This window comes from Propithecus coquereli, unplaced genomic scaffold (assembly GCF_000956105.1).
Source record: "Propithecus coquereli isolate 6110/MARCELLA unplaced genomic scaffold, Pcoq_1.0 Scaffold148, whole genome shotgun sequence".
Classification (NCBI taxonomy): domain Eukaryota; kingdom Metazoa; phylum Chordata; class Mammalia; order Primates; family Indriidae; genus Propithecus; species Propithecus coquereli.
In genome coordinates, this window is record NW_012139191.1 from 3,005,570 (window position 1) to 3,016,854 (window position 11,285).

The following is an 11,285-nucleotide window of genomic DNA, read 5'->3' on the forward strand; positions in this document are numbered from 1 at the left end:
AAAAAAAAAAAAAAAAAACAACACAAAACCATAAGATAACATTTCACAAATACTAGGAGGGTATAATTTAAAAAAAGAAAAAAAAAAAAACCCAAGTACTGTCCAGGATGTAGAGAAATTGGAACCCACATATAAACACTGCTGTTGGGAATGTAAAATGGCACAGATGCTTTCTGGAAAATTGTTTGTCACTTCCTCAAAAGGTTAAACACATCAAGTTACCATGTGACCCAGTAATGCCATTCCTACATATACACTGAAGAGAAATAAACACTTGTACTTGATGTTCACAGCAGCATTATTCATAGCCAAAAAGTGGAAATAACCCAAATGTTCTAGTTTTAGTTTTCTGAGGAACCTCCATACAGTTTTCCATAGTGGTTGTAATATGTTACATTCCCACCAAGTGTGTACAAGGGTTCCACTTTCTCCACATCCTCACCAGCATTCATTATTGCCTGTCCTGATAAAAGCCATTTTAACTGGGGTGAGATGATACCTTACTGTAGTTTTGATTTGCATTTCTCTGATGATTAATGATGTTAAGCATTTTTTCATATACCTAGTGGGCCAATTTTATGTCTTCTTTTGAGAAATGTCTATGCAGATCCTTTGCACATTTTCAATCAGATTATTTGCTTTCTTCCTACTGAGTTGTTAGAGCTCCTTATATATTCTGTTTATTAATCCCTTGTCAGGAAGACAATTTGCAAATATTTTCTCCCATTTTGTGAGCTGTCTCTTTACCTTACTGTTTGTTTTCTTTGCTGTGCAGAAGTTTTTAGCTTGATGTGATCCCATTTGTCCAATTTTGCTTCGGTTGCCCTGTGCTTTTGGGGTATTACTCAAGAAATCATTGCCCAGACCAATGAACTGAAGCATTTCCCCAATGTTTTCTTTTAGTAGTTTCATAGTTTCAGTTCTTAGATTTAAGTCTTTAATCCATTTTGATTTGATTTTTGTACATAGCAAGAGATATGGGTCTAGTTTTCATTCTTCTGCACATCCCTCTGCTGGGTATATATCCAAAGGAGGGGAAATCAGTATATTGAGAAAATACCAGCACTCCCATGTTTATTGCACCACTATTCATAATAGCCAAGACATGGAATCAACTTAAGTGTCCATCAACATATGAATCGATAAAGAAATTGTGGTACATGTACACAATGGACTTTTACATAGCCATAAAAATGAATGAAATCCTGCCATTTGCAATGACAGATGGAACTGGAGAACATCACGTTAAGTGAAATAAGCCGAGCACAAACTGACAAATCTCACATGTTCTCACTCGTATGTGGGAGTTAAATATTAAAAACTGATCTCATGGGGACTGTAAGTAGAATGACAGTCACCAGAGGCTGGAAAGGGAATCGGGCAGAGAAAGATAAAGTGGAGACAGTTAACGGGTGCAAAAATATAGTTAGATAGAACGAACAATATCTGACAGCACAACAAAGTGACTATAATCAACAATAAGTCAGGACATACTTTAAAATAACTAAAAGAGTAGAAATGGAAATGTTTCTAACACCAAGAAATGATAAATGCCTGAGGTGCTAGATAGCCCAATTACCCTGATTTGATTAATTCATACTATATGCCTGTATCTAAACATCACATCACATGTACCCTCTTAAAGATATACAACTATTATGTACCCACAATAATTAAAACTTAAATTTGAAAAGACAAAACAAATGTCCAACTACTAAATGGATAAAATGTGGTATTATCCATACAATGAAGTATTATTCATCAATAAGAAGAAACACCCTGGTTTCTAAATACCATTCTCCAACAAAACAGACCATGGCTCCATGAAAAACTGCCTGATTATACAGCCAGAGTGAGGAAAGCACAAGGTGAGCCTTGAACACAAGTAAGGAAATACGCAAAAGTGATGAAAAGAAACATCAAGAGAATATAGGAGACAACTTGAAGGGGCTCCCAATGGCCAAATCTGTGATAATATAGCAACGAAACAAATAATGAAAGCAATTGAATATAGATATTCTTATTTTACAAAAATGCGAGTACATATTAATATAAATAAATATAAACAGAAAAGGTGATGCGTATTATAGTAAAATTCCAACTAATACATGTAAAAGAAACAAGGAAAACAAAATTATTATTTGGCAAACACTATAGTAATTAATAATTATTTCAGATGAAAATCATTAACAGCTGCTAAAACTAGTGAGTAGAAACAAAATGAGAAACAGGATTATTTGCAGCATATAAATACATCCTCATGAGACAAAAATGATAAAGAAAAAAGTACGTAGTTTTATAGGGGAGAAACCTGATACCATCTAAATCAAATGATTAGCATTAACACCCAGTAACAGGACAAAGTGGTATTATGTGGCTCCTAAAATGATGCACTGAGAAGGACACACATCACTTTTCTGACACTCTTGCCAAGAATGCAAAACCTGGATTTAATCAAGAGGAAACATCAAACAAGCCCAAACCAATGGAAATTCTACAACATAACTGCCCAGCAATTTTCAAAAGTGTCATGGTCATGAAAGAATGAAAGGCCAAGGAATCCCAAATTAAGAGAGACTAAGACAACACGGCAATTAAATCCAAAATGTAAAAGGCCATTAGTGAAACACCAGACAGAATTTGAATAAAGCCTATAGATTAGGTAATGGTACTGTTATTAGTGATAATTTCCTGATTTTGATAACTGAATTATGCTAGCTGTGTAAGATGAGAAATCTGGATAGTTGGAAATTTCTTTGTACTATATTTGTAACATTTTGTAAATCTGAAATTATTTCAAAATGAAGTTTTGTTTGTTTGTTTTTGAGACAGGGTCTCACTGTCACCACTCTGGCTTCATCATGGCTCACTGCAACCTCAAATTCCTGGGCTCAAGCCATCCCTCTGCCTCTGCCTCCCAAGTAGCTGGGACTAGAGGTGCATGCCACCATGCCCAGCTAATTTTTCTATTTTTTGTAGAGATGGGGTTCTCACTCTCGCTCAATCTAGTCTCAAGCGAGGTCAGTCCTGACCTCAAGCAGTCCTCCAGCCTTGGCCTCCCAAAGTGCTAGGAGTAAAGGTGTGAGCCACCGCACCCAGCATCAAAATAAAATTCTTAAAAGTGCAATAAAAACTGAAAATGAAGAGTACATATTCATAAAAAAATAAGACACGATGCAAATACTAAGATTTTCTTGAAAATGTTAAATAAAAGGAGAAAAACATCAATAGAAGGAAAACTTCTTGATCTAAAATCTGACAGGTGAAATTGATACTTTACTTTTATTTTAATATACATTTCCTTGACTATTAATACAATTGAGCCTATTTTCCTGCATGCTCACATCTTTTGACAATTATTCTAAAGGTTTGTTGGTCTCATTAACATGTAAGAGCTCTTTATAAAAGTGTTCTCACTGATTTGTAATATCCTTTACAGTGAAGTAGCTGTAAACAGCAGTTAAAAGCACTGGCTGGAGCCAGATGGCTTGAGTTAGATAGAATGCAAGCTCCTATCCTTTCTAGATGTATGACTTTAGACAAGTCACTTAAAACCCCCTAGCCTTAGTTTCTTCATCTGTTAATTTCATAATAAAGCATCAACCTCAAAGTAAGATTAAATGAGTTGATACATATGAAGTTCTTAGAGCGAGACCTCAAAAAACTGTTAGCTTTTACTTTTGTATTATATACTTTATACATTGCAAAACATCTTTCCATATAGCTGGATACTAACACATATGTAAGTTACTACACTCAAAAGAAAATCTAACAGTCATTGGTGACTTTCCAGAGTGCCATTATTGAAAAAAATTCTTATTTCAAAAATAAAGCTATACAATAGTTGATGGAGATATGACAGAGAATAAAACATAAAGGAAAAGGGCTTGGCCTCTGGGGCAGACACAGCAAAATCTCACGGAGGAAAAATTTCATGTGTCTTGAAATGGTGAGGTTGCAGAACAAGTGTTTTTATGTTTTATAAGTTGAATAAACACTAACGACAAAAGAAAGCTGGGTAGTGAAAAACTGGAGGCAAGAAATAGATATACAGCACCTTTTCAAAAAATTTAGGAAGAGGAAAATAATTCAGTTGGTAGAACATTCAATAAAGCTAAATGAAATGTACAAGAGATATATTCAAACTTGACTGCAGAAAGGAAGGAGAAAACTAAAATCACTATAGAAAATGAGCTAAGGCTAAATACCAGGTCCTTCGGAAGGTAAGGGGTAGCAATCACCAGAGGAAGGGGTGGCTGTCACATAGTCTATTTCTCACAGGAAAAGAACAGACAATCCATAGTAAGACAAGATGAGGTAAAGCAAAAGAGAGAAATCAAATTAGATCTTGAAGGAACAACAAGGATAATAGAGTAAGAATGAGAAAAAGGAGTGGCAGCTACATAAAGGAGGTCAGTAAGAGTTACGTGAGAAAGGATAGCAGGCTACTAAGATATAGCCAGAATCAAGCTAGAATCTGAGGTCAAGAATTAACGGAACCAGTACGCTTAATGCTATTGTCTTCTTTCAGTAAAAGTTCAGTTACTGTAATAATGTGCATATTTTTATCAAAGAATACAAATGTGCTCTATGTGCACTAGCAAAATAAAAAATTAAAAACATAAACATAAAATAGTTTCATTATTTAACAAATATATACCATTATCAGGAATTGGTTCCATGTCCCATGGGCTAAGTTTTTCAATCTCAGTATTATCCCACCTGTTAAAAAACAACAAAACCCTGGTTAGCCTTTCATAAAAACAAATTGTGGATAATAGCTAGGTATCTATTATGAAAGTAAACAGAAAGACACAAAATGTGAAAATTAACCTCATTGCAACAGTAAAATTTTAAATATTAACAATACATTTTTTAAGAAGGACACAATATTAAATGCAAAATGCCAAAATGCATTAGAGGTTTAAAAACAAAACCAGAAATCCTGTGTGGCCTGTGCCCAAAGTAAAGAATACCTCGAAGACAAAGTATGAATGCCTCAAATGCCACCACAGTCACAGGTGACAGTATCAGTTAAAGGAAGTATTAGGAAGCTACAGAAATAGGCCCAGGGAAGCAGAGAGAACCTCAAACAAGGAGAGTACTAGTGAAGAGGAAACAAACAGGTGCATGTCTGAGAGACATTTCAGAGGTCGGACTGGTATGACTTAATGACAGATAAAATAGTGTCTGTTAGAAACCTGAAACTTATTCATACAACAACCTGCCACACTGAATTAGTTACAGATGATTAGTTTTCATCTGTATACAAACCTAACAATGTAACACTGGAAATGACTATCAGGATACTGTGGTTGATATGGCTCTTGACTTAACACTGTTCCAAACCACCAAGCATCATCAATAATAGAGCGGAATCTGTCACCTACAAGAGAAATTATCAAGTCTAAGGCATCTATTTGCTAACATTTATTTACATTTTTTAATGTACAAAATACCATGATACAGATAAAACAGAAGTAAACTGCTTTACAACTTGGGATACAGAAAATAAATCAAAATATATTTTTATCTTAAAACAAGCCATCCTTCCACACTTCAATCTTCAATGATAAAAAAAAATGTTACTTTCAGCAATTCACTGAAGGTATATAGCCATACAACATAATTAAATAGGATAAAATGGGTTATAACTAGACTTGTTTAGCGGATTCAAAAGTCTGTTCTAAAATAAGTCGTATTACATTTTACAACATGAAGCAAACAACAAAGTTTAACAAAATCCAAAAGTAACTTACAACAATGTGTGCTATAAATATATACTTGCCTAGTAACTATATTAAACACATACACTTATGAAATACACATTACCTGAATAAAACAAAATTATGAAAGTAACTATGATTAGACTTTAATCTATAATTATTTTTAAAGCTGTTATTACATAAATACCTCCACATAAAACAGTGTCCTAATTCTTAAGATCACATATTAAAAATCAGGTCTAAACACTCAAAAATAATATATATTATTTAAAAGAATTAAATAAACACCCACATATCCCACTATCTTGGCATAACACAAAAGCAGGCAAGCGAATCTTAGAAGGGTTTCTAGACAAATCAACAAAAATACGGAATGAAAAATTTAACTAATTTCAGTGGTTTTAGGTTATATGGATTCCTAAATGTATTCTACAACTGTATCTAACACTTCAACTGGTAAAAAAAAAAAAAAAAAACTGCACTTGATCTGTGTTTTATGTGTATTAAAAAAAGACAGACTGCTATAATAACCGTATCTCTTTCTTCCCAACCATCCCATCATTTTCAAACCAAAATCAACCAAAGCAAATAGTCACCTATCCAGCATTAATGATTCTCTAGTGTAGATTAACAGTTTTACAGAGATAATACAATTCAAAACTAAAGCTATAATTTATCTCAAAGAATATTTATACAATAAAATACCAGTGAAGTCTTGATTGGATAAAATATGCTTACAATGCAGTCTTCAAAAGTTTGAAAAAAATAATGCCATAACTACTAGACCTTCATGTTTTGAGGGCCTTAATATATTTTCAAATTTATGTTAACCTTTATGTATATTTTACTTCAAAATCACTAGAAACCACAGCTGCTGAAAGAAATCTTTCTAAAGAGAATACTAGAGCTGGAAAATTATAATTCGAGATAATTCACACCATGATTTTGTCCAATTCTCTACTACAAATAAGCTTATTTACATAAACATTACAACTGAACTTAATCATAATAAATTATTGTAATTTTAAAAATCAACTGCTCCAGTTTTGAAGCCTAATACAAAAACATGTTTAGAAGAGAGCCAGTCTTTGATACGAAAAGTTAACTTTTTTCCTTCCCAATTTACCTAACACTAGAAGATAATTTCAGTTTAGATAAAAATATTTCTTCAGTATAAGACCAATACTTTACATAAAAAAGAGCCTTAAAAATTTAGTTTTCTCATGATAAAAATGGTTTGTCTAGGTTTTTGCTAGCTGATCACCTGGCAATCCGTTAACATTTACTTTGGCCTATCAAGAGTAGGATGAAAATATACTGTAAAAATGGAAACAGGGGCCGGGCGCGGAGGCTCACGCCTGTAATCCTAGCACTCTGGGAGGCTGAGGCGGGTGGATCGCTCAAAGTCAGGAGTTCGAGACTAGCCTGAGCAAGAGCAAGACCTCGTCTCTACTAAAAATAGAAAGAAATTATTTGGACAACTAAAAATCTATATAGGAAAAATTAGCCGGGCATGGTGGTGCATGTCTGTAGTCCCAGCTACTCAGGAGGCTGAGGCAGTAGGATTGCTCAAGCCCAGGAGTTTAAGGTTGCTGTGAGCTAGGCTGACGCCACAGCACTCTAGCCCAGGCAACATAGTGAGACTCTGTCTCAAAAAAAAAAAAAAAAAAATGGAAACAGGCAACTTCCTCTAGCCATACTGCTCAAATTCAAGGCCAAAAAGTAAGATTTTATGGAGAAGCAAAGATGAATTAAAATTTATTATAAAAGATCTGATACAATAATTTCTCAACCACAAAAATAAAACAAAAACCATTAAATTACATGGGGCAACTGGGACTCATCTCTGAAGTTTAGCTAATCAAGTTTCTAAAAAAAATTTTAAATGGACATGTTGTTAAAATATGAGAGCCTCTATCTTACACCTTATGGGATTAGAGAATTTATCTAAAATTTACCTATTTGTAGTACTCACAGAAAAAGGCAGCAGTAACTAGGAAGATTAATGAGGTCTTAACATCATTTATGAATGTGTACACCAGATGATATAGCCTGAGTAAAACTTAACATTTCCAGTAAGAGACCAAGAACTGAGCTGTCCTAGGTGACTAAAGTCAAACAACACAAGCTCCCCAGATAGCACTCATTACATGCTGAACATATGTATAACTGTGAAACAGGTACTATAGTTGCTAACTAGAACTACCTGACCTAATTATATTCAATTATATCCTGAGATTAATGACCTACACAACTCTAAAGAAGTGTGCTCACCTTAAATGGTCACAAAAATCACATTAAAGTAATTTTGTACCTACATTGAGGTAATTTCTTATTTTCTGTCCATCCACACATCACATGGTTATAAAAAAGGATAAGTGTATGTGAATTTTTTATTTCTTAAAAAAGTTTCCTCAAGTCTTCTAAGTCTAGGTTATTATGGTAACAGAGGTAAAATATTTTGGTATACCAGAAGATCATTAGTGTGAAATCTGAAATTTACCTATCTGTAGGTAAATCAACCTTCTGATTGTTTTAGATCCTAGGATAATTATATAAATTATACCAGTGTTACATTAAAGATGATTATATATAATTTAGCATGGGGAAGACTGAAAGAAAATAAGTCTACTCCAGCTTATAGTCAATGAGTGAAAATAATCTTTTCCAAACATCATAAACCATAAGAACAGAAGAAAAGTTGCTTGGCTAGAAAGTCTACACAGAATCAGTAAAGTAGCAAGCCCTAAACAAAATACAATTTATAGGTCACTTAATATTTCTTTCCAGAATTTACATGTTTGTATACAACATAATTAAGAGTGCTACAACGAAAAACTTAGACCAATAAAATGTGAGATTAAGGCTATATAAAACTCAATAAGGACTTACAAGACTGCCAATTCCTCTGTCTTGCTTCATCATAAAATTGACGCAATACAAGAAAGTCAATAACATCTGGCATATCATGATATCTAAACAAAAATTTAAAAATTATTAAGTTCCCTACATAGCAGTTATAGTCTAGAGCAACATTATCCAAAAGAAACACAATAGGAATTACATATGTAACTTTTAATTTTCAACCAGCTATATTTTAAAGAGTAAAAAGAAACCAGTATATTTCAATAGTGTATTTTAACTTAATATATCCTAAATATTATTTCAATATGTAATCAATACAGAATAATGAGATATATTTTTTTCTTCATACCAAGTCTTCAAAGTACAGTCTGCACATTTACAACTCACTCCATTTGAATTATCCACATTTCAAGTGCTCAACAGCTACATCTGGCTAGTGGCTACTATACCAGACAGCAAAAGTGCAACAAATTATTAATTCTAAAATTTTCTCAAAAACAAAAGCAGAAACAATTTTTCCTACAAGTGAGAATTCTCCACCCATGGAAGTGGCACGCCATAGTCTATAAAACAGACTGCCCATGCCTAACTGCTGCTGTGACACACCTATTCTTACTTCTGGGGGGTTCTCATCCATTAGAAACTCAACCCACACCCTTAGGCTGCCCACAGTGCTCTACTAGTTACCCTGCAGCTAAATGGGAAGGCCATGCCAATCATTAAATCAGCAAGATGGAAAATGTAAATTTAAAAAAAATTCCATCTAAAAAAATAATACATACCTGATAGAGAAAGATTTATCCATAAGTTTTCCAGTCGCTGGATCTATAAATGCTAATTTGAGGCAACAGAGCGTAGGGGGCCCAACCTCATATCGTATTCCAACTATTTTGACCAATTCTTGATCCTTTAAAAGACATTTTTAAAAGAATAAATGGTTAAAATATTAAAACACAGCAATTCCTCAATACTGTAATTCTCCACATATTGCTAAATTAAGCAAACTCATACTTTACGGCTTCTAAACCAGCAAACTAGTTTAATTTAGCATTAATTATAATCATTGTTGCTAAAGTTAATCTCTACATCTTTTGGAAGACATATTTAATACAGTTTCTAATATAAGGAATATACTCACTTTAGAAAGTCAGTATACTGCCTTTAGAAAATATACCACAAAAATTTAACAATGAAAATAAAAAATCACCAAAAATAAAAAATCACCGATCAGCTCAACATCTAAAGACAGCCAACCACTATTAACAATCTAATAGGTTTCCTTCCGGCTTTCTTCTCTTCATATAGACAATTTCTATTTATATAATTTTATACTGTGCAATCAAAATGTGTAAGCATTTTGCTTATTCATAAATATTCCCAAAAACTTGATATTTATATTCTGCCAAATACATTCAATAATGAACAATATTTATTGAGAATCTACCATGGGCTGTGGCTTATTCTAGGCAGTAGGGATAGGAAACCAAACAGGAGAAAGCCCCTACCTGGATGGAGTATCTATCAAATGGATTTGTCACAACCAACCTGTCTTCTAATGGCTGTTTCTACTAGGAATACAATAGATTATTCATCCATTTATTCACTAAATATGTGATTATTATAATGTACCAAAGTGATAAGTACAGTCAATTCTGTTTGCAGTAGTTATGTTCTACAAAGTCACCTAAAACACTGAATACTCAATCAGTGCCATCCAGGGATGGGGAACCTGCGGCCTTTCTGATTTCAAGATTATTCTTTTTTAAGCACCAAAGGAGGTAAGAAAAGCTTCATCTTTCTCTGCTGCACCCTTTTAATGAAAGAATTTGTTCCATAAAATTTGGATTCAGTCAAAGGCTGCACTTAAGGACCTAGAAGGCCACATATGACCTGACGGCTGCAGGTTTCCCGCCCTTGCCGGTTCTATGTGTGTTTCTGTTTAAAGGCACCTCATTTAATATACGTTGATTGACAAACACTGAACTTACATCCAACAGCACTAAAATTAAGCTTTTCTACCACACATATGTTCTCCCTAAGGCACAGCACAGCCTTCCTGCACTTAGGAACACTACATAGCACTTCAGGACTATGCTTAGGGGCCATTTTAAACAGCAAGGTCACTAACAAAAAGCACAAAAATGGGAAACGTGGCACAAAATAGACCACAAAAAGGACATTTGTTTGCTGTGTCAGAGATGAAATAAGAAGGCACAGTGCCATCTTGTACCTTAACTAGAAATGTGCTCATTAGGCAGTTCAAATTTTCTGCTGCTCTGTACATGTCCTGAAATGACTGACCAAAAAGCTCCAAGTATTGATTTTGGGTTTACAAATAACTTACAGCAAGTAGGTGGTTTGCAAATACAGAACCCATAAATAATGAGAACTGACTGTACCTAGGTACACAGTAGTTAAGTGGAAACAGACATAAATAAAACTTAAAATGTGTATGAAGCCAAATTCATAGAACCAGAGCCACTAAGTTGAATGTGTTAAGAACAGCTATCTTATCTTTGTTAAAATAATTAGTGTTTTCTACATTTAAGTTATTAAAAGTACCAAAAACATACAAACTAAAAGTATAAAGAAAATAAAAATCATTTATAATCACCATTGGTATTTTGATATTCTTTTGCTTGACTACTGAAGTCTTTAAAATTTTGCTATCATATCCCAAACATCACATCCCAT

General features: G+C 33.7%; 1 protein-coding gene across 1 annotated transcript in view; it reads right to left on the minus strand.

The window, feature by feature from the left end:
- LOC105806862 (bromodomain and WD repeat-containing protein 1-like) overlaps window positions 1-11,285 on the minus strand; it is a 61,077-nt gene that overhangs the window by 47,650 nt on the left and 2,142 nt on the right. The window contains exons 3-7 of the mRNA XM_012640074.1: window positions 9,374-9,498; window positions 8,624-8,701; window positions 6,907-6,911; window positions 5,275-5,386; window positions 4,661-4,722 (exon numbers count right to left, since the gene is read on the minus strand). Of these exons, the coding sequence (XP_012495528.1) occupies window positions 4,661-4,722; window positions 5,275-5,386; window positions 6,907-6,911; window positions 8,624-8,701; window positions 9,374-9,498 (382 nt within the window). The remainder of the gene's footprint in view (window positions 1-4,660; window positions 4,723-5,274; window positions 5,387-6,906; window positions 6,912-8,623; window positions 8,702-9,373; window positions 9,499-11,285) is intronic.